This window comes from Seriola lalandi, unplaced genomic scaffold (assembly GCF_002814215.2).
Source record: "Seriola lalandi dorsalis isolate HSWRI2012SDOR001 ecotype SW California unplaced genomic scaffold, Sedor1 jcf7180002052130, whole genome shotgun sequence".
Classification (NCBI taxonomy): Eukaryota; Metazoa; Chordata; class Actinopteri; order Carangiformes; family Carangidae; genus Seriola; species Seriola lalandi.
Window position 1 is genome coordinate 1,336,730 of NW_019522683.1, and position 22,725 is coordinate 1,359,454.

A 22,725-nucleotide genomic window follows, 5' to 3' on the forward strand; every position below is an offset into this window, starting at 1 on the left:
ACTTTATCACACTTGAAAGGCGTTTTAGCTGTCTGCAAAGTCAAGCCGGTCAAATTCAGACTAAACAGGCTTTGCAGCGATTAGCATAGGTGTCGGGGCTTGTTTGGAATATGTGAAAGGGGATAGTCTGTAATACACATTTCTTGCGTTTTGCACATATAGTGAGCTATTTGCAGCATTTACAAGCTATTGACAACCCAATTTACATCTTAAAGGTTAAATTGACTGCAATGACCCAATATTGTCTATGGGGAGCTGGGAAGATTAGATAAAAATAGAATTATAGGCTGCTTGGGGAGGCCAATAGTTGGATAATTATTATCAGTTGGATAGTTTACAACTATTTGTTCAGCCTGAATAATATGGCTGTATATGCATCACCATGGGTCTTGCAGGTTAAACCAAAACTAGATGACTGTGGTTTGTCTAATATCTGACTCACACAACAGTGTAACAACACTGAGTGGTTGAAAAGAACTGTTGAACAAAGGCTGTGGCAAAGTGAGCTCAGAAGTCTGACATCATGTGATATTTATATAGAATTAAAACAAGACTTAAACTGGAAAGGTATCTGTTGTGTGGGAACCAAAAGTACAGATAGGCTTTTTTGAGCACTGAGGTCACTGGAAGATATGAAGAGCTGGATAGAAAAGAGAGGATCTGTGAACCTTTTAATGATAATTGTTTGGGAAACTAGTAGGCTATCATATTTTGTCTTTCAGAGCTGCATCCAGGCAATGTTTTCATAGTTTAGAGTTAAGTGACTCTGTCACCAAAGATTGCAAAAAAGAAAATTTGACATTGAAGTGGTGTTTTCATTAAACAAGACTGGAGGAAGTGTGTTGCTGAAAGATGAGCTTTCATTTTCTACTTTTTTCAGGAGATGAGGTCATGCCTGTTGGTTTAAAATATTTCCTATTTATTTATTTATTTATTAGGGATGTTTCATTCCAACATGTGTGATAATGAGTTTGATGGATGAATGATCTTTTAAAGGACTCAGTTTTCAGTGTTTTTTTTTTAATTTTTTTTTTATTTATAGCAGCTGCATTTGAAAGTAATTTCAGACAACAATTGCTTCACGTGCTTGTGTTGTTTATTTACATTTACGGTACAAACAGACAAATTAAGAATAAAACATAATATGACTGAAGGTAATGAGATTATGCGCACTGAGCAGTGCAGCGACATGCCACATGAGCTTCTGTTGTTTCCTGTAGGTCAGAGCTCTTCTGATAGATGTTGCTCAGACCCTCAGAGCGGTTCAGGTTAGAGTCTGCAACAGTGGAGAGAATAAAGCAGTTAGGCTCCAAGTAGATGTGCTGTAACTCAGCTTTGTGAACCAGGTGTGATTTCTTGCAGACTCACCAGCAGGCAGGCAGTGGAAGCCAACGCTGACAGAGGTGGTCCTCACTGGTATGCAGCCGGGCAGGCAGCGCAGCACAGGCTCAACAGAGTAGCATTTGGACTCCTGACCATGGAGGATCACCTGCTTCTCCAGCTTCACAGACTCAAGGTTCATGTAACACTCTGGAAAAGGGAGAAAAATTAGTGAAATATTTCAAGCCTTTATTTTCCAGCAGGTGCCAAGTCCTGCTTCTGACGCTTCTGACGTTGTCTCTGGTTCAGGAGTGGCTTGGCAAAAAATTAAATTAAAATAAACGCTTGAAATATTTCACTCTGTGTGTAATGAATCTATATAATATACGAGTTTCACTTTTTGAATGAAATTACTGAAATAAATGAACTTTTCCACGATATTCTAATTTATTGAGATGCACCTGTACATATTTTTTACCTATGGCAGTCTTGAGTTGAAACCGAAGCCTGATATTCATTGTTTCTTTTTTTTTTCTATTATCTAATTAAAGTCTGTTATTTTCTTGTTGTTTGTAATTATCATGTAAATTTCTTTTATATACTGCATTTTTGCATCCTGAGTATAAACGATTGACTGTAAGTATTACCAGAGGCATCGCGGCAGCTCTTTCCAGGCAGAACCCAGGAATGAGCGTAGCTGACTGCGTTCTTGGACACTCGTTCATTGGGTGTGCGGTACTCCTGTCTGATTTCCCCATCAGCCTTTCCACACAGTCCACAAGTCTGTCCTCTCATCCAGTCCACAACTTTAACCTGAAGAAAAACTCAAACAGTTCAGTGTTTGTGGGACTGCGTTTTAACTGTGCCATTACCATTATACACATTAATAAAAGTTTAAATCTAGAAAAGTCACACAAGTTCTATTGTTTCACCTTCAGTGCGTTCAGATCAAAGTAGACCTCCTGAAGACCATGGCTGGGAGCATGGAGAGCGATGCCCTCGCCTTTCTGTCTGATCTGAATTTTGCCTAAAATGAATGCAAACAAGTATAATTATGTGATTTTTAACTTTCAACAAACTGAATCATTTATGTTGACAGCTCGATTTGATTTAATAAAACATAAAACCAGTGGGATGCTGATATGGCAGGTTGTTGATGGGGATTTCTACTCCATTGATCTTCACCATGACAATGTTGTCCTTTGGATACATGTTGATATCACTGTTGAAAATTTTTATTAAAATTAGAATTAGAATTGTGCTTTATGTTTTTATGGGCAGTTCCCACGATTTAGATATAAATACTGGTTGTTCTTACATGTTTGCAATCTTCACATTGATCTGTTGCTGTTCCAGTGTTTGGTCCTTTTTCAGCAGAACTATGAATTTGAGTTCTGAGGTGCAATCCTGAGCCAGAACCTGGTAGCAAGAGTGGGGCATTTCGTTCTTGTATTTCCTGTTGTTGAATGTGATCAGGGTGTCTTTGACCATGGAGCACTCAGCTGGGAAAAAAAAGAAAAATCAATGAGTTAGCTATGTGCAGATCTGTTTCAATATTCAGGTATGAAAAACATGAAACCTGCTCCTTTAAATGTTTTCACCTGCATGAGCCTTGGTGACCATGTACGAGATCTTCTCAGCCCAGTTGTCCTGGTATGTTTGCAGCTCAGCAGCAGTGTCTCCAAGTGGCAGTGAAACAGGCAGACCCACTCCAAGTTTATAAATGGTCCTCTGCAATATCAAATTAAAACAGAACACACATATACAGTTTGAGTGAGGTGTGACATTTTATGTGTATTAATAATAATGGGCAATAAAACCACACCTTTGGTGTCTTCAGCACAACATTCAGGGTTGTCTCAGAAGCAACAGCCACAGTCAGTTTGATCTGATTATGAACATTCTTGACCTTTGACAGGCTCACTCCGGCTTCATGAGCAATACGGGAAATGTACTCAGAGATCCTAGACAGATACAAAGTTATGGTTATTTTTATTCATTTTAAATAGATGTTAATTTAAATGTCCACCTGTTAGGTGAGTAGGAAAATAAATTAATGCAAAAGAAAGTAATGAATTACCACACATTGCCATATCTAAAATATCTATTAAGATCAAACTGTTGCACTTTCAATAAACTGATTGATTACTTAGACAAAAATATTTGAAAATGTGTATTAGTTTGTGACATTACTGCTTTGCATAGTGCTTCATGCTCTTTGGAAGTTTGTCCCAGGTGACCTTCAGGCGGAGAGCAGGCTCTTGACCCACAAGACCAGTTTCAGCTGTGATCTCGGTCTCGTATTGCTTGCATTCAATGCCCCAGGCAATCTTGGCCTAAGAGAAATTTAAATCGGAGTTAAATCTCAAGCGCAGAAATTTTCATCATATTTCCATCTCAATTCATGTCACAAAAATCAAAGTTTTTACCATCAGCTTGTGGTTGCTCAGCATCACACCATCAGCACAGATTCTCCAGTGGTCACTCTCAGCCAGGTTAGCAAAGATGAGCTGCAGTCTGGCAGTGGCTTTGTCAAAGTAAGCTGCGATCTGGTATCCCTGAACCTTGTGGTCGGCTCTCACAGCACGGATGAGAACAGTCACAGCAGGAGTGACAGCGTTAGCAAGGTACTTGGCCTGAGTGTGCAAACCAGAGATTGATGTTAATGAAAGTTTAGATTTTTTTTCCCCACATAATACTGTAAATGCTGTGGTTTAATGACTTACCTTCGTGTAAATGGCTTCAAAGCTGTAGGCACTGCTCTTGCTGTTGGTACGGGCTGATGAGATGGCATGCTGCAAACAGAGAAATAATACATTTAGCCTGCTCAAACAGAGAACATGGTGTGGCTGTGTCATGCTCTTTACAACACAATATTACCTGGTGGATGTGGTTCTTGGTAAACGCCATGTCATACAGTTCTTGCTGCAACAGAAAAATTTGTAGATTAATTCCTGTACATACTTTAATTCCACTGTGTTTCCATGTCAGCAGTGAAGTTGTATCTCACCTTAGACAGGGAGCTGGACCTGGAAGAGCTGGAGCTGGAAGAGCGGCTGCTGGAACGGACTGATGAACGGCTGCTTGAAGCACTGCTGGAGGAGCTTCTTGAACGCAGGCTTGATCGGCTGCTGGAGGAGCTGCTGGAGCGGGTGCTCACTCTCTTTGATGTCTTGGTGATGGGGGTGTCAACGTCGACCATTTTGCTCTTGCGGCGAGAGGAGGAGCTGGAGGAAGACTTGGATGATGCAGAGGAGGAGATGCTTGAACGAGAGCTGCTGGAGCGAGAGCTGCTGGAGCTGGAGCTGGAGGAAGTTGCTGTTCTGTTCTTCAGACCAGGAACCAAGATATTCTTGAGTTTCATCAGGACGTTCTTGTCCTCGAGCATTTCCTCTTCCTCGCTCAGGTTAATCACTTTGATGATCTTTTCTGCTGCTTTATCTCCAACTTGAATCTCAACTTCAATCTTCTCGATTACTGGTCCAGCAGCTGCAATCAAATAAATAAAATGATACATTTCTTTTTAGGAATTTCTTATACAATTACTTTTATCAGTAATTTAATGTCATCCATTTCACTTGCCTGGAGCAACCTCAACTATGACAGCATGTTTTCCAATTATGGCATAGAGCGGGCAGTCTCTGATGAAGGCGGCATTGCGAGACTCAATCTCTGTGCATGCCTTTATTCCAAAGGTTTCAATTGCAGCACACATTTTCTTTTTGAAGTCCTTGGGCACTTTAAGGCTGTTGGCAAGTTTTCTTGGCAGGTCAACAGAAATGATTTCAGATGATGATGACTGAAAAACCACAACAAAGATCACCATGTTATTTTGGAAGAGTGTAGGATTTAGTGTTGGAAAAGGCTGTCAGTCAATCAAACTCACCATGCCACCAGCCAGAGTGGATGCCAACCTAGAAGCCTTTGAAGAGAAGGTCTCCCTTGACAGCTGTACTGCAGCCTCAGCTGGAATCATTGGTGTAATTTTGGCAGCTGTGAGGTCTTCCACATTTGTTGCAATAGCAAAAGTCTCAACACTGTTGGAGAAAGGAAAAAATTGTTTTAAGAAAGCAAAATCTCAAAACTGGATGATACATTTTACCTTGGGAGAAGGAAAGGTACATACAGTGCAGATGCGATCTTATCGATGCCCTGAACAGGCAGGAACTGGAGTTTGAAGTTGCCCTTAATCATGTCAATTCTTGCTTCCATCTTTGCAGGAACAATTGTGTGAACTCTGGCTCTTGACACCAGGGCGGCCTGGATGAAAGCAGTGTTCACTCCCATAACTGCATAGGTGTACATAGAAACACTGAAATGGAGAGAAAATACAGACTTTGAAGGATGATCTTCTTGAATGATGATATTTGTATTTAGTTTTTGACAACTAAAGATTTTGGTAAATGAATGAGAAGAAGTTTATTCAAGTAAGATATGTCCAGTTTACCTTGGAGTAATTGCAGCTCTCATGTTAATGTCAGACTTCAGAAGCTGGGCAGCATGGAAATTTTCAGGCAGAGGTGGTGTCACGGTGGCTTGAACTATGAAAAACAACACATTTTTAGTATCAGTTCCAATCAATATTTCATTTTTAGTATCATTATTAATAAATATTTCAGCTCAGTTAAGATACACCAGTGGTACTTGCATTCAACAGATGCAGCAGCCACAGCAGCAGTATAGAAACTCAGCTCCATGGGCAGACCAACAGCAGTGGGAAGGATGCGACGAATCTCAGCGACCAACATGGGTTTAGCATAATGCAGTCTGAAACCAGACAACAGAGCATCCAAAGCCTTCCTGCCTTCAGCGTAAACTGCAGGGCCGGTGGCCACCTGTAAACACAAAATAGCTCATGAGACAACAGCTTTTCACTTCAAAATATAATGATTATTTCGTGGTCATACTGTATGTAACAGTAGGAGATGCTGTACCTCAATAATCTGATCAACAATAGCCTTGTCAATGTTGGCAAAGGCAATTTCCTGTCCGAAGAATTTCACATACATGGAGGCCAGGGGCTTGCCTGAAGGGTGAGCCCTCCACTCAGAAAGCTGTTAGGAAGACAACAGTAAATTAAATTATACATTGTAGCTTTTACAAAACAAAATTAACTTTGATTATTGTTAAAAGGAAGTAGTTTTAGCATTGGAGTCATCCCTTGTACTTACAGCCTTCATGACTTGTTTCATCTTGGTGAGCCTGTCAGCATTCTCAGGAGCCTCATGGATTTTCAGAAGGGCCTCCTGAACTCCCTCAGTTCTTACTCCAAACTAACCAAAAGGAGAAAACATAACTTGTGTAATATACTATAGACATATTATTTGATTGGTATATATCAGTATATCATAGTACAAAATGAAGTCTTCTTAAGACATTGACAAGTCTTTCATTATTTAAACTAGCCATACAAGACGTGATCATCACACCTCAAGGACATCAGCGTAAACTCCGGCCAGGAAGGTGCGAGCTTTGGCCACAATGGCTCTTGGCAAAACAGTTGCAGCATCGTTAATGTAGAAGGCACTGGCAGCAGCACCCATCATCCAGGGGCCTGAAGGAAGAAGTCAAGAACCCTCAAACCACATGTCTTAATCTGTAATCTGTAATGGTAAATTATTCATCGGTTATCCTCTTACTGTGGTAGGCATCAAAATAGAGGGCTCTGCTGAAGCGGTAGCTCAGTCTGTCAAATTTGGGGCTGAGGATCTTCACAGCAACATTGCAGGCTGCAGCACTGAAAGTAGAACATTAGAATATATGAGATTGCACGTGTAAACATGTTTAAATTTTTTTTTTTAAATGCAAATGTGAATATTATTCAGGTCCTTACACAGAAGCAAAGTCAGGGATGGTGTTCTTTGTCATGGCCTTCATGTAAGAGTAGACAAAGCTAGCAACCTGCAGATTTTTTTCTTTCAAGAGGTCATCAGCAAGAGTGGTCACCAGACCCATTGGCAGCTTAGTCTCAAACAGCACAATAGCAGCAACCATGCGGAGCTCTGGGTGGAGATTCTTATCCATAAACAGCTGAACAGCCATTTCTTGGATCTAATTCACAAAGAAGGGTGTTATAAACAAAACTACATTACAGGATAGGTCTGAAGTGAATTCACTTTTAGTAATAGAAGGATTCAGAAAATCTAGTCTCACCATCTTGGGCTCTTTCTTTGCGATGTTCCTCAGGGCCAGAACAGCATCAATGTGAACTCTGAGTGGCAGATTGGCAGCAGCGCTTCCAAAGCCAGGCAGGAGCTTCATGATTGGTTTAAGGCTAGCAGGATGTCCAGCATTACCCAGAACTTTAAGAGCGATAGTGAGCTCCTCAATATCATCTCTGGCAACAGCCTCAACAGCGAGTTCATGAATGGGCTGTGGGTAGAACAGAAAAGCATTCATGTCACTAATGCTGTAACTGAATTTAGTCATATCAGACACATGCACAAATGATACATACCCTCACAAACTCAGCTGGGCAAGTTGGGTTCTCTGCACAGTATTTAGCAACCAGAGTGCCGTAGCCCAGCATAGCGATCTCACGCAGGACTGCATTTTCTCGGATCCTGTGGTTCATAGCCAGACCCTGTGGAGAGGTGAAAATAAAGAACTGATTACTTGTCCATGTTTTCACATCATTGAAAACACACAAGACCACTTTTAACATGCATTTACCTCAGCAAGTTTGATGGCCTCCAGGTCGGCTGTCACCATTTGCACAGATGCCACCAGAGCTTGAGCAGCTTCAGGAATAGTCAGGTCATGAGCCAAGAACTTCTCCTTGAGGAACCTCAGAGCAATGTGAGTACCGATGGCGGGGACAGCGTTCAGGATCCAGTGCCTAAGAGAAAATAGAAAATACTGTGTTATTATATTATTTATTACATTTTTATTTCATGGCCTTTCGTTGATTGAAAGTTGCAGTTACCTGTAATCGGGTCTAGCTTTGAACTGAGTCCAGAGAGCCTCAATAGTCTCAAATCTGGCCACACGCAGCAGCTGGATGAGCTCAATAAACTTCAGAGGGGCATCCTCATGAACCTTGGCCACATTGAAGGTCACCAGGTGGTTCAGAACCTCAACAATCTGACAAAAAAAATTGTTTCCCGTATTATGGTTTGTAGGTACAGGATGGATTCAGCAAACATCTGGTTAAAAGAGGGAACATTGTCTGAAGTACCTGAGCCTCGGCGTTGCTGATCCTCACGAGCTGGATGGGTGTCTGGAGAAGCTCGCTACCAAACTCATACTGCAGAGATCCACGGTGAAGATATTCTGCTCTGATGGGCTCCACTGGGGCCCTCTCAATCTCCAAAAAGGTCAGGATTTGCCTGTGAATATATGTAAGCACTCAATTAATCTGGAATGTGTGACATTTTGTGCAGTGGATAGTGGTTGTGATAGTATTATTGCTCTCTCCTTTTTAATTTAAACAACGTACTTAGCCTCCATTTGGGCAGCGCCATTCAAGATGTTGAAAGGAGAGAACTGAATCATCTCTGAAGCAGTTGCTTCCAAGATGATAGTGCCGGCGGCTGCTGGCTTCATGATGTAGTTAAAGGCAGCGGCTCCCTTCAGGGTATTTCCTCTCTGCATGAACAACCAGACCAACAATATTGTCACACCTGCACTATAGTGCACTGTATTGGAGGACAGGAAGTGTTAGAGAAATTGTACTTACAGCCTCACACTCACTGCATTTCTCAGTGTAAGCCAAGCCAATGTCCTTGATGATTCTCTCCTGACAGTGGTTCAGGTCCTTGGTCTTGGTCAGAAGAATGCGGTCAGCCTTGGTGTCCTCACTGATGACATAGTGGGTCTTGCACACACCCTGAGCTCCAGGCTAGTTCACAAAAGTCAAAATATAGTTTGTCAGTTTTAGCATTTTAGCGTTGTGGCATTTTGTGGGTGAAACTTTGAATGAAAATGAGTAATTTATACCTCTTGCAGCTCATAGATGTTGTGAGTCTTCTTGATGTTCAGCTGGAAGATGTTGAGGATTCCCCTGTAGATGTTCAGCACAGTCACAGAGATGCCAGCCGGTGCAAACACTTTACCAACAATACCGTTGGTGTACTCAAACTTGATGGGTGTCAAGAGCTGAGCAGCCAGGGCTGAGGTGAGCTTGGTGGCTGGGATGAAAACATCTTTGGGCCAGATACCACTGTACTCAAAGATTTCAGGGTCAATAAGCTGTAAGGAAAAGGTGACAGGTTGAATGATATGTGAACATAAGAGAAATCTGTCACGTTATTAATCACTTTGAATGTGTATCAATACTAAATGGTCTTTACCTTCAGCATGAAGGTGTCGGCAGCCGCTGCATGGATCAAAACTTTGCTCCGGATCTTCACTCCAGCCCGTGCCAGACCCTCCTCGGGCAGGCCGCCCATGAGAAATGCCTCATATTTGTACACGTAGGTCTTTCCAGTAGCAAATTCTGGAGCTGTAATAATATTGAATTATCCTTCAGACCTCAATAGTCAAGAAATCACAGTATATCTCATCAATCTATATGTATTTCAATAAAACATCAAAATTAAGACAGAAAAAATATTGTCTTTCAATATTTATGCTTCGGTTTTGTTAAACACATTCATATGTGTTCAATGATCACATATTGGACATATGAAGTAAAAAAACTTACCAAAGTTGACAAGGTTACCAGCTGCAAAGTAGAAATAGAAGGTTATTTGGTGCTGATAAAGTACATGCACAATATAGAGAAAAGCAGTGAATTTGTAAAGGATAAAACTGAAAAAACTATTTTCTATTCTAGGAGTGGTTATATTATATATCAACAACAGTAGCAAAGGCTAGTATTTCTCCTGAATCAGAATTACTTTGAATCATTGAATCATAATTTTCTCTCTAATAAAACTGTTTGTGAACATTGTTGCTCATCTTCACAGTGATAGTATCTCATTCTACTAACAACACCATTTTCAAAAAATGAAGATAAATTAAAACCAAATGAGTTTAAAATGCATTAAGACATACCTGCAAGGGCCACAGCAAGAGCTAGTACAAGCACCCTCATGGCTGGTGGATGTGATCGACTGCCAACAGAGGCTTCCTTTTAAAGCCAGGTTTTGCTGACTAAGTGCCCATCGAAGTGTATCATTAACTAAATATCAGCTTTGATTGTCACTGATGTTCCCATTCCCTGTAGATTAGACAAATAAAGTGAAAAAAACAAAATGATGAAAAATGTCACAGATAAAATAAATTATTTTAACCTGACTCTTGGCTCATGTGGCACAATAAGCCTCCATCCCAGATACAAAGATGTTTTTTCTCATATGGCATAGCACATTGAACACAGATAAAATGGAATGTTAGTTTATACAATTTCAAACTACTGTGCAATAATAAGATTTATCCATAAATAAATAAAATCATTCTACATAGATTTCCCTATAAAGTAATATTCACAATTTTATTGACGTGTCTTATTATTCAATATTATTCTGTTGCATCCAAGGACTCACACTCACATAAATTATTATAATTGACACACATTATTCTGAAATCCTTTTATAGGATTGTTTTCAGTTGCACAAACATGGGAAGGTTACAATCTTTCAATCAAATGTCATTCTGTCCTGACCTATAATTTTGTCACAGTCCTGTCAACTTGCTCCTTGAACTGTTAACTGTCCAAAGGCAACAATCCAGCAAGTTTAAAATGACACTGGAAGTGTTGTAACTGAATGTACTGTTTTTTAAAATGGATTTAAAAATCCATAGCATATTGGACCTTATTAATATACTATCTTCACAAGGCAACAATGACATCCCTTTATATATTTTTTCAATCATCATTTCATCATTTGGCACTTAGTGGGATCAGGCCTTTATATATTTCTGAAATGACACCTCCTTCATTAAAGCCTGTCAGGATATAGTTTTGTCAGTATTTTTACTGAATTTAGCTTTTCCTCCCTGATCATTCTAATGCTCTGGGACACACAGTGCAAGCAGGTCAGAGAGGTACACAGGTGAGGTGAGGCAAGAAGGCATGGCAGGCCAAAACAACCTTCATTGTTGATCTTCACGTTGCTCTAAAACATTTTCAGGTCAGGCACAAGTCCACATTAGTCTTTTTAAACAAGTATAAGTAATATTTTATTAAAACTAAATGATAAAAAATACATCTATGACCCATGAGGGCATTCTTTCTTTTACAATACTAAACTGTTTTTACAGGCGATAATGGATCTGAAGTTCTTAATAAAAACATAGAAAATGTCAGATAGACCTTAAAAAGTCATAAGTTCCGTCGTCACAGAGGTATTTTATTTTTTATATTTTCATCCCTTAGATCCTTTTGATTTCTATTCTTCCCATGCTCCTGGCATCTTCCTGGAGGCCCTTGTTTTATTTTTATTTATTTATTCATTTATTTTACAGTATTCTCAAGTCTATGGTTCTCAATAAAAGAGAAATAAAAAAAATGTTATCTCTAGCGCGGTTAGGGTGGCTTTTCCCCTATACACCTTAATCCCCAATAAAACATTTCTTTAAATCAAATTTAATTTCATCAGTCAAAAGACTGTGATGTAAACTTGCGTGTGGCCTGAACACGTTTTAGAACAACATATATTTGGGTGAGTAAACAGTGTGTTTGTTTACTGCATTTTGTTTACTTTGTTTCTTGTGTGTACGGATTGTCGACTGTGTGAAGTTTGTCCCATGTCACACTCCGTACATAGAGCCATGACAGTAACGTGATTTGTTTCTTCACTCGGTCACCTCACTGGGCTCTATTACTTTCTCAAAAAATGTGCTGGTTTCTCCTGTTGTCGTCGGTACTCATGGTGTGTGGGGCTACCGTGTGTCCGTGTGAGAGGCCGGAGCTCTGTCTGCAGGTCCGTGAGGAGAGAGACTTTGAGGTAGTTAACTTCAGCTTCTTGACGAGTAAACACAGCTTGCTTCAACATATTGAATGTCCACCCTCAGCACAAACTATCATGCATATTAGAGACTGTGTCGCTGTAAACAGAGAGATAAATAAGCCTCGACAGCCGTCAACGCTGCTGCTAAATGACAGGTGTATTTCGACATTATGACAGAATGTAAGATTTAAAATGGGTATTAATAGTGATGGTGAGTGAGATAAAGCTTCATGAAGCACTGAACCAATCCAGCAAAGTCGTTTGAGAGAAGGTTCATTTCCTGATGTTTCATATCAACAGTACGACATCTACTGGCCAGAATATAAAATAAGCAAATACTAACCTTTGTGTTTAAACCGTGATGTGTTTCTTTTCCCCCCAAGATTACTTTTATGCTAATTACTGTAAAAGCAGTCAACATATTTTTCTACACATTGAAAGTGTTAATATCAGTAGAGGTGAGCTCAATATCTGTGTTTTAACTGAAGTGGGAAAACTGAACAGTCAGTGTGAGCAAATAACATGTATAACAAAACATGATTTTGGAAAAAAACACAAATGAATTTTTATTAAGAAATAGCAACTCTTCAGCTGTGTTGGAACAGGAAGAAGGAGCTAAACCAGCACTGTAAACACTGTCATAAACCCCGTTGTTGAACTTATCTACTGTAGTTTCCGTTGTAAATTTCAGTTTGAAGTTGCTGTTCCTCTTTATTGATGCAGTGTGTCTGTTCTTTTTATGGTGTTATTTTGATATTTGAGGCAGTTCCCCCTCTGGGAACAATTGGCCTTTTTTAGACTTCTGTGTTCTGTTACTCATATATCAAAACTCTATTTTTAAAGACCGCTTTTGTAGCTGGTCATTTATAAGTGTTCACTTATAGCTGACACATACTTCTAATAATGCTTCTCACAGGGGGCAGCTTTACAAGCCAAGGGTATGCTTGGGCTACCCCTAATATGAACAGTTTTAAGTTAACCTCTTTAACTGTTGAGGTATGTCATCATTGATATAAACATATTTTTTCCCTGTCAGTTTGCAGCTACTACATTATTATTATAAATATATATGAATAGTGAAATTCATGGTAAGCTGCAACTACTCTGTAAGCACAAGAGCTGCAAATAGGAAAACACTGGAGTCACTGTCTGGGGGATTTGCCAGTAAATAAAACAAAGAAGAAAATGATAGGACACTAATGGAGTATGACTAAAAGCAGTTATCCATACAGTTATGTGTCTGTGTGGCTTCTGTTTTCAGGTGTTTGTTTTTGATGTGGGTGGAAAGATATGGAAGTCCTACAACTGGAGCATGGTGACAACAGTGGCGACGTTTGGGAAATATGATGCTGAACTCATGTGTTACGCTCACTCCAAAGGAGCGCGAGTTGTCCTCAAAGGTAGGGTAACTTTCACTATGATAAGAATTGATGTGGTTGAGTAAAGTATTTAGGTTTTGCAAAGATAAAGGGCTAAATGAGCTACCTACGTCAATATGACATATTGAAGAAAATTACTCAAGTCTTAAGTTTAAAGTTTGCTGTAGTGGTGTGAGTTCATTAGTATTCCAGAATATGTTGAGGTGCTGCTGTCAACAGTTCAGTGACCCATTGTCCATCTCTGTCTTTCCTTGTTGGTGCGAATAGGTGACGTTCCCCTCTCTTACATTGTGGACCAAGATAACAGGACAGCATGGATAACGGAGAAAGTCAACTTGGCCAAAAGTCAGTTCATGGATGGAATCAACATCGACATTGAACAAGCTGTGGAAAAGGACTCGCCTGAGTACCATGCTTTGACAAACCTGGTCAAAGAGACCACTGAGACTTTCCACAGGGAGATCCCAGGATCCCAGGTGGGGGAGATGTTTTGACAATATCACTCTGAATAGGTACAGGCGAGACAATAGATGAATGAAGTGCTGTACGGCTTTGCTAACCTGCCTGGTCTGATATATGTATTTCAAAAGAATCCATCATGTGTTATCATATCTTTCATATTTATTTTATATATCTTTTCCTGATGTCTAGGTCTCATTCGATGTTGCCTGGTCACCAAAATGTATTGACAAGCGATGTTATGATTACGTCACCATCGCTGAATCCTGTGACCTGCTGTTTGTCATGTCCTATGATGAGCAGAGTCAGATCATGGGGGACTGTATTGCAATGGCAAATGCCCCTCTCTCTCAAACACTAAATGGTTTGTTGTTCAGTTATGTGGCAATGAATGAGAAAAAATCAGCTCGTTAGTGCAAAACGACTCATCACCACCATGTGAATTGCCTCTTATCTTTCTTTTAAGCTTATGACCAGTATTTGGATCTGAGGATCGATCCAAAGAAGCTAGTGATGGGAGTGCCATGGTATGGCTATGACTACCCATGCCTCAACCTTTCCCAGGTGAGATGTTGTTCATTTAAAATCTATACAACTTAAATGGCTTGCCAATAAACCTGGTGCACACATTCGTGTTCATTCCCATCAGCATCAGCTGCACGTTGTGTTTAATTAGCAAATGTTAGCATTTAAAGACACTGAACTAAAATGATGTTGAGATTATACCTGTTTAGGATCAGCATGTTATTTGTCAGTCAGTTTTGAGCATGATGGATGTGGTTAGCTTGCTGAAGGTAGCATTTAGCTCAAAGCACCACAGTACAGCCTCACAACACCCCAAGTATGGCTGTAGACTCTTAGTCTAGTTGTTCATGTCAACAAATAGCATGAAAAGACCAAAACCAGCAATGAATTGATCTTCTAACGAGCACTGCCTGTGTAGCTCAAACCTGATGCATCTTATTTGTGTTTGTACCATAGAGCTCCATTGTCATCCAAAACTATTACAAACACATCAGTGAGCCAGACCTTTGCACATGGTGACATGTTGCATCTTACTGCTGCTGTAACTTCTGAAGAGGGCACTTCCTGTGTTTTAATCTATGGTTCAAACTTGTCCCCAACACATGTACTTTTTTATTACTGTTTATGTAATGTACAGAATTCCTGCAGTAGAAAGAGAGATGGACTAAAGCATTGTGTTGATACTTCTATAGGATTTGTTGACAGTAAAAAAAATGAAAACACCTGCCATATAGTTTAATGCATTACGTAAGGCACTATGAATTGCCTTTGATCTATGAAATACAGTATATTCCACAAATAAACTTGCCTGAAATAACTGACTATAATACAGTTCACAATAAAATTATATCGCTTTATAGCGTTTAAGTACTAAACTCTTTTAGCCTTTTCTCTTTTCACTGTGATTCATATAGGAAATTTACAGAATATCATAAGAATATTTTTTTCAATCCCAGAAAATGTTTTCGAAGGCAAGGCATACTTCTTATTTCTTTACACTTACTTTGTGGTCGCAGTATATCATAATTTTTTCTAGCTGAAAGGTTTTTTTTTTTTTTTCCCATGACAGGAGGGAATATGCTCTATAGCCAAAGTTCCTTTCCGTGGAGCTCCCTGCAGTGATGCAGCTGGAAAACAGAAACCATACAAGTGGATCATGAAGCAGGTCAACAGCTCGTTGTCCGGCAGGATGTGGGACAGCAGGCAGCAGGCTCCCTACTTCAATTACAAGGTGCATAATCTTTATTTTAAATTTCAAGGACTTCAAGTCCATCAGTCTGCATTTTGAAAGGTGGTAGGGTAGGATTTAGCAGTCAGAAAATCAATGCATTATTATTGCATTGTAAGAACTGAAGCACATTGTGTTTTTGGATCTCAACACAATAGGGTCTAAAAGTTGTGAAATGTTTGTCTCTGCTGAACTGATTTTGACCATTACATCCATCTATCATGAATCCTTAAAATTTTTGCTAGTCATTTGTAATTTGTGGGATTACTTTAAACAATACAACAATGTTTGGGTAGGATGTTTTATTGTTAGCAAAGTGGGTGCCCAATTTAAGAACTATTTGTCTTTCTGCCAAGTTCGTGCTTCACCAACTTCACCTCTCCTTAGTCCTAATAAGTTACGACTCAACAAATCAGGCAGACATTTCAGGCAAGGGCTGTTTATCTAGATGATGGTGGCATCCACCCGAGCTACCACAGTGTCACTTCCCAAACAAAACAAATCGCCTCCTCGAAACAGCAATAAAAAACATTCCTGGCAAATGCCTTCTCGTTGGGTCTAAAAGCTTTCGCCTTCTCCACAAGGTGGTTCCATCATCAGTTCTCATTTTGTTGTTTCTGTAATTTTTTTCCTTCAGGACCAGCAAGGACAGATTCATCAGGTTTGGTATGATGACCCACAGAGTATTTGTCTCAAGGCGGACTCTGTGAAATCTAAAGGTTTAAGGGGCATTGGCATGTGGAATGGCAACATCTTGGACTACAGCGATGAAACGGTCGCCAGGCAGCAGACCGCAATGATGTGGAATGCTCTGTTAGGATGCTAGCTGGTATACACTTTACAGTGCTGCAGAAATTTACACCACCCCTGAGCTCACTCCTGTTTGTTGCTAAGTCAATATATCCCTTTATAGCAGTAACGGGGTGTGACTTCCCTCTGAGTTCAGGGATGCATACTTGCACTTCAGAGTTTATTGTGGCTTTTATTGCTGTTGTCTTTTGAATGTAGTTACATCTCAGACATTCCTCTGTGCTAACTGAAATAACTGTGATTCTCTGAAAAAGAAAACCAATCTTTTCAATGTGTTTTACACACACACACACACACACACATACACATACAGTATTTTGACTGACCAATGTTGAGCTTGAGATTTGTGCACCTATATATTTTTCATAAATAAAACATTTTCTGAGCAACATGTAAATTGTTGAAGTTACATAACCACTTAAACATTTTATTTTTAGCTTCCTTTAGCAACAAGCTCAGCTACAGCACCTGAGGAAAAAGAGAAGGAACGCCAAAAATATCAAAGTTGTGAACAAATCATACCAAACGAAATATGACGTAATATTAAAATGAGGAAAAAGTAATTTCGAAAAATATAAAACGCAGGTTACAAAGTCAGAACCCATGTAGAAAGTACAACTGCATAAAATCAGTGTTTTCTATCCCTCTCCTGAAACATATGCCACATAACGAAACCCATCTGTTCCAGCAGAGTTAGTCCTGTAAAAAATTAGATGGAGGTGTTTTGAACTTGTGGTCTGTCCCTTGTGGTATTTCCAAAGCCTAGAGAAGCCATGGGCACAGGATGAGACGACTGGCTTTTCTTCTGGGCCAGTTCAGCCTTCAGTGCCCTCAGCTCTGTGGCAGCCTGTTTCCTCAGCTACACAGCCATTCATTAAAAAAAAAAAAAAGAATTTGTGAATGTACTTTATTAACAAGCAAAACTGACTCAATAGTTACTCTGTAGTGCTCAGGGAGTGATCACTAAATGTCCAAATGAAAAACAAACATTCATCAGCTACTTCTTTACTCGTTCAAGGTTATTGTCATATTTTTGATACAAGGAAAATCAGTCACCTTTATCTCTGTTACCAGCTTCATCTTGGCGTGTTCTACCTTCCTCTTCAGGTTGTCAATCTCATGGATCTCTGTCATGATCTGAATGATGAGCTCATTCTGAAATATAAGATATTTCATTAAGTTTTTTACAGAACTTTTGTGGTTTGGTCTGATTTTAAGTCAACAAGGTCTTTACTGTAAATACAGCATTTGTGCTTTATATACTCAGAATAAAAAGATACAGAACGGTAAAAGATGCTTTGAAGAAGTTATTTCTACCTTTTAACTATTTGGCAAAACAGACAAACAAATACAAACAATCTTTGTTGATATTTTCAGGCCAAAACTTCTTACAGCTTACATCCTATAGGCACATATAGCATAAGTGGTCCATATTTTCCAGTATTTGACAGTGTTATGGTACAAGTCAGTTTCTTCATACACTTTATTTTGTAGATGATTGCAGTCCAGTCGTTCTTTATTGGAGGGTTCGTCTGTAGCCATTTCCAAGTGATGCTTTCTTGCAGCCAAGAGTATTTTAAACAGATTTTCATCCTGAGGGACATTTCATCTTGGATTTTGCCCAGGTATGATTTGACAGAGGAGCAATCAATTTCTTTCCAGTATGGAAAAATTATAGGGCAAACCCAGAATATATGAAAACAGCCAAAATCAAGGTTACATTTACCTTGACGGAAAATCTGCCTTGTCGTCTTGGCTTCCCTCTGTTATCTCTGGCCTGGAGCTGGTGCAAGAGTTTGTTGTAAAACGTCTCCATCTCTTGTCGTAAATTTCTCAGGTTGTCCTCCAGTGGAGCTGTGGCCTTCTTGGTTTCAAAATATTTCTTCTTCCAGCTGTCACGTGCTTTACGTTGAAGGGGAAAATAAGAGCAGCATTATTTAGTTACAAGTAGTTTAGTTATAATTTAGCTTTTTTATTAAAAGCTTTTTCTCTTGAATATAATGGGGACTCATTTAAGGTCTTCCTACGATCCAACATGTGTCATCTAGCAGATGTGTAGTAGTATTTATTATCCCTCAATATTTGAAGGGCTCTATTTTGTTGCTCTCTTACAAACTGCTCCAAATATCACATTTACAGGATATAACAACAAAAAATCTTGTTTTTGTTGCTTTGCCTATGAACATACAGTTTATTCACTGAAGACAATGTTTAAATCCTAACAGTATTTTGTGCCCACCTTGGTTCCTTCGGTGTCTGTTTAGGGCCAATAAATCTTTCCCCTTTCGTAGCAACTCTTGTCTAGTCCACTCCAGCTGCTTTCTCTCCTCCCTCACCAGCTTGATTTCTTCAATCAGTTCCTCTCCTAACAGGAACAAACCATGTCAGTTGTCTTAAAAGAAGAACGATCATTAATTCTTGGTATACAGTGACAACTTACTGGTTGTCTGAAAGACTGGAGAAGCAGCAGTTTTATGTGTGACCAAGGCCAAGTTTAGACCTTGAGGAGGAGAGGTACAACGAACAGGCCAAGACAGCACAGCTGGACTTTCTGTCACCTACACAGGGTTCCAACAGACAACCAACATAACAACATGAGTCTTTATCTGAAGACCGCACAGACTCCACTAAACCCACCTGCTGGCAGAGGAATGTGGACTAATCACTTTACCAAACGACTTGCAAGAGACTGTTAACTTCACACATCTTCGCACATATATTACCCCACTCGTTGGTTTACTCCTGACGGACTTCAGTCTATGTGCATCTTTTGGTTTCCCCAGCCTGCAAAGAGACACACTGTTAGAAGAACAAGCAGTAGTAGCACTAGTACTCACCGCAGGGTACGAATATAGTACAGAGTGATGCCTTTGCTCACAGTACCTGCCTGTGACGGAGAAGCCTGAATCTCTGTCCTCCAGGGACTCTGCTACTCCTGAATCTCTAGCCGCTTTGTTTTCTCTGTGGTATTGTTTCTTCTTTCTGCAGGTTTTCTCTTTTTCTGGCAGCTCCTTCACCTGAGCTGAATCAGCTTCACGTTGGTGTAAAACTGTAGATACATAGAGCAAATAAAGCGCTCATAATGAGAGATCTTGAATATTTATTTTTACAAGTGCTAAAAAAATGCATCATTAGGAAACTGAGTGGCACTTTTTTATTAACATTAAAACAAAAAAAACGTAACTAGAACGCTATTTTGTGTCTGTGGTCCTATCTAAAACCCTCCTTTGCCTGAAACTAGCTTTTTAATGAAGATGTTGAATTGTTGTTTTGTAAAATAGGAATCGGACTGAATTATTTGCCATTTCTTTTTCACATTTTCAATTTCTTTTGTAGCTATTAAGATTTGGCTGGGGGGCTTTAAAAAGATAAGTAGGAGAGATTTTGGAACAAAATCTATTCTAAAACATGGTAAACATCAGCAGTGCCTTGTTTTAAGTAACAGAATGGCCATGTTTGTCAGGTAGACGGGGTGAAAAATGTCCGAGCAGGAACTTGAGCAACTAAACTGGATAATACATCATTCCTTACCTCAGTGCAGAATGTATGTGTTGTACTTTTGTTTTATTTTATTTGTACCTTTATTCAGTGAAACAGGTTCTGGTGCCTTGTGATTCTGAATCTTCCTTGGACAACGCTCCTGCTCTGCCCACTCAGGCTTGTTGGAGGAGAGAGCTTCCTCTTCATTTTCTCCATCTCCCTCTGAAGAACTGTAGCTCTGCTGCTCATCTTCTTCTTCCTCCTCCTCCTCCTCCTCCTCCTCCTCTTCCTCTTCCTCTTCTTCTTCTAGGCTGGGGGTGGGAGGTGGCTGATGGGAACACTGGGGGATAAGGGGGAATTTAACAGGCTCCTTTGTCACCGTTGGCAGGCTGCATGTCTTGGGAGGGTGGTAATAGGTCGGGTGGTCTGGGGAGCTGCTGCTGGTGTCTGGGCTGAGAGACTGGGAGCAAACACTGCTGTCACTCTCCGCAGTGGACAGCAGGTAAAGCTCCGGCTGCGGGGCCTGCACCCACAGGTAACAACAAGACATTAGCAGAGTTCGAATGGCACATAATGAATATTCAAATCAACAGCATATATAAGGAATCACTGAAATTCATGATATAACATTTTCTGCTGAGAGCATAAAAAACATAAGATTTAAAACTAATAGTTACACAAGACTCCTTAACTTTTTTTTAATGGTTGAAAACAGCAACAACATACATTTGTAATCAACCTGCTGTGACTGGGAGCACAAGAGTGTATTAGGGTTTTCAGATATTTGGGTTATTTTAAAAACTACTATTTTTAATGATACCAAAAGGTAAAATCTCACTGAGATGTGTAGGAAAATTTAATATTTTATTTGTCAATTATGTACTATGCTAAAGAAAAAGGCACCAGTTCTAGGGGAACATGGATGAAACATGAATTCTACATACATACGGTGGAGCAAATGTTTTCACTTTCAGATATCTCTCCTGTTTAATTTTAACCTGCAACAGGAAAGAATTAGGTTGGTGTCAGAGTCATAGTAGTTAAAACTGTCTGCTCACTCACACTCTCTCTCTCTCTCACACACACACACACACACACATACACACACACACACACACACACACACACACACACACGTATTACACCCTTTAGTGTAGCAACCTGAATAGTGAACTTGTTAATCAAACTGTCTGCATTGTTACTCTCTACTGTCTGTCTGTTGTAACACAACCAGCTATAGCAAAAGTGCATTAAACAGCCAGCTGCACTCACCAGTGCCAGACTGCGGCCCACACACTTCAGGAAGGAGAATTTGTTGATGTTCCTATCTGCACCAAGAAGAGTGCCCAGCTCGCTCCGCAGAGTTTTCAGAGTTGTATCAGGATAAACCCTAACAACACAGTGATGACAAGATTTTAAATTACTGAACTGTTACACATGTGTTCACAAAGTTATTATTGATATCTTTATCACTATTTTTACAGGAGGAAGCTGCATAACGTTAGTATGGGTTTCTGTAGGTTTTAGTGACCTGTTACAGTCTAAATTCTGTGAACAAATTAGTGAGGGAAAAGTTGAATATTTGTTGGAACAAAGAAAAAACAGAAATATCTACAGTTTGTTTTAATGTCATTGCTATAACATAGGCTATGTAAACTGACACAAATTGCACATATAGTCTACATTTTCAGAGTAGAGGTACAGTCTTTGCATATGTGCTGCTACAATACAATGCACTTATTATATATTGTACATATAATTTTGTCCATCATAGTTTCATTTCTATCTCTAAATTGGATGCCATGAACAAAATGACACTTTTCCAGCAGTTTCACCTGATGAAGCCTGCAGATATGAAGCTCTCTATGGCTTCAGCAGGGACTTTATTGAGCTTCACATTCCACTGGTCATCTGGTACATACAGCACATGGAGCTCCACAAACTAGACACATAAAACACAGCTTAAAACTTGACAGCACATTTCTTTATGCATAGTGCGTGGAATCATGAGTTCGTGTTTATTTTTGAGTTTAGTCTAAATTTTGTTAAATAACAGTGAAGATTGAAAGTTCCTCAGCATACCTTGCAACTGGCCGGTCTTCTGTCCTTTGGGTATCTCACAGACTCACAAGACAGCTCCATTATCGTAGCTGGTCAGCATAAGGAGAAGCTGAGAAATACTCTAAACTCTGTTAAGTTTATTCGCAGGAAACCTTTTTTTTTTCTTTTTTGTCTTGTGAAGGCGAGGACTGCTTAGTAACAACCTGTTGTTATCACACACAGTCAGCCGTCTAGTGGAGTTTCTTTTATGAGAGTGCCAGCAGTGGTTGCTCTGGTGCTGATGATGACAACTGCAGTAAAGAGATGGAGCTTATCCGATGTGGGCACGAGAGCTGGCCCCAGCTGACATTTTCGGTTTCGGATTCGTTACTGGGACATCTGCTGCCTGAGGTAATTCAGGAAACTTTTCTAAACGTACCACTTAAATTTTTTCCGATGTTTCATGTTTTCCGAGACTTGAAGTGTGCTAATGCACTTTCACAGGTAGAGGTCGCAATTCATATTGATCTGGTGCTGCTTTCGGGTACCGTGGGAGTTGTCGAAATTATTTTCTTCTGTACGTCAACTG

At 39.8% G+C, this 22,725-nt stretch overlaps 3 protein-coding genes across 4 annotated transcripts; 1 reads left to right on the plus strand and 2 right to left on the minus strand.

The window, feature by feature from the left end:
* Window positions 1-1,078: 1,078 nt before the first annotated feature.
* Window positions 1,079-10,445, minus strand: LOC111650193 (vitellogenin-2-like). The gene is made up of 34 exons (XM_087172259.1): window positions 10,318-10,445; window positions 9,965-9,985; window positions 9,612-9,763; window positions 9,259-9,510; window positions 8,999-9,160; window positions 8,759-8,907; window positions 8,498-8,648; window positions 8,246-8,403; window positions 7,993-8,158; window positions 7,778-7,903; window positions 7,474-7,692; window positions 7,154-7,371; window positions 6,960-7,057; window positions 6,750-6,874; window positions 6,492-6,593; window positions 6,255-6,374; window positions 5,969-6,155; window positions 5,768-5,861; window positions 5,447-5,632; window positions 5,207-5,357; window positions 4,903-5,119; window positions 4,331-4,809; window positions 4,201-4,245; window positions 4,047-4,115; window positions 3,750-3,956; window positions 3,514-3,656; window positions 3,146-3,284; window positions 2,922-3,051; window positions 2,639-2,822; window positions 2,448-2,542; window positions 2,253-2,347; window positions 1,968-2,133; window positions 1,369-1,530; window positions 1,079-1,276 (listed from the first exon to the last, which is right to left on the minus strand). The coding sequence occupies exons 1-34, from the start codon at window positions 10,355-10,357 to the stop codon at window positions 1,164-1,166; spliced, it is 5,121 nt and encodes a 1,706-aa protein (XP_087028385.1). The 5' UTR covers window positions 10,358-10,445; the 3' UTR covers window positions 1,079-1,163.
* Window positions 10,446-12,033: 1,588 nt separating this feature from the next.
* ctbs (chitobiase, di-N-acetyl-) lies at window positions 12,034-17,908 on the plus strand. Its single transcript, XM_023400029.2, has 7 exons — window positions 12,034-12,212; window positions 13,477-13,615; window positions 13,862-14,070; window positions 14,246-14,417; window positions 14,520-14,617; window positions 15,648-15,809; window positions 16,444-17,908. Exons 1-7 carry the CDS (start codon window positions 12,102-12,104, stop codon window positions 16,630-16,632), a joined length of 1,080 nt encoding a protein of 359 aa, XP_023255797.1. The 5' UTR covers window positions 12,034-12,101; the 3' UTR covers window positions 16,633-17,908.
* On the minus strand, window positions 17,326-22,541 carry spata1 (spermatogenesis associated 1). Of its 2 annotated transcripts, XM_087172262.1 has the most exons (12): window positions 22,179-22,541; window positions 21,932-22,038; window positions 21,369-21,486; window positions 21,041-21,094; window positions 20,196-20,619; window positions 19,500-19,692; window positions 19,340-19,400; window positions 19,057-19,174; window positions 18,856-18,981; window positions 18,343-18,518; window positions 17,673-17,771; window positions 17,326-17,475 (listed from the first exon to the last, which is right to left on the minus strand). In XM_087172262.1, the coding sequence occupies exons 1-12, from the start codon at window positions 22,236-22,238 to the stop codon at window positions 17,326-17,328; spliced, it is 1,686 nt and encodes a 561-aa protein (XP_087028388.1). In that variant the 5' UTR covers window positions 22,239-22,541. The 2 variants fall into 2 exon arrangements, with proteins under 2 accessions (XP_087028388.1, XP_087028387.1); XM_087172261.1 differs by having other exon boundaries at window positions 19,340-19,665.
* Window positions 22,542-22,725: the final 184 nt, after the last annotated feature.

Excerpts from the sequence above, each read along its gene's own strand:
- LOC111650193 (XM_087172259.1), bottom strand. The coding sequence starts at position 10,357 with ATGAGGGTGCTTGTACTAGCTCTTGCTGTGGCCCTTGCAG. Across the intron at positions 7,372-7,473 it reads CAAAGAAAGAGCCCAAGATG|ATCCAAGAAATGGCTGTTCA; the intron begins GTGAGACTAGAT and ends TTTGTGAATTAG. Across the intron at positions 3,657-3,749 it reads TGAGCAACCACAAGCTGATG|GCCAAGATTGCCTGGGGCAT; the intron begins GTAAAAACTTTG and ends AATTTCTCTTAG.
- ctbs (XM_023400029.2), top strand. The coding sequence starts at position 12,102 with ATGTGCTGGTTTCTCCTGTTGTCGTCGGTACTCATGGTGTGTGGGGCT. Across the intron at positions 12,213-13,476 it reads GTGAGGAGAGAGACTTTGAG|GTGTTTGTTTTTGATGTGGG; the intron begins GTAGTTAACTTC and ends TTCTGTTTTCAG. Across the intron at positions 15,810-16,443 it reads CTCCCTACTTCAATTACAAG|GACCAGCAAGGACAGATTCA; the intron begins GTGCATAATCTT and ends TTTTTCCTTCAG.
- spata1 (XM_087172261.1), bottom strand. The coding sequence starts at position 22,238 with ATGGAGCTGTCTTGTGAGTCTGTGAGATACCCAAAGGACAGAAGACCG. Across the intron at positions 22,039-22,178 it reads GAAGACCGGCCAGTTGCAAG|TTTGTGGAGCTCCATGTGCT; the intron begins GTATGCTGAGGA and ends TTATGTGTCTAG. Across the intron at positions 18,519-18,855 it reads CAGACACCGAAGGAACCAAG|CACGTGACAGCTGGAAGAAG; the intron begins GTGGGCACAAAA and ends TTCAACGTAAAG.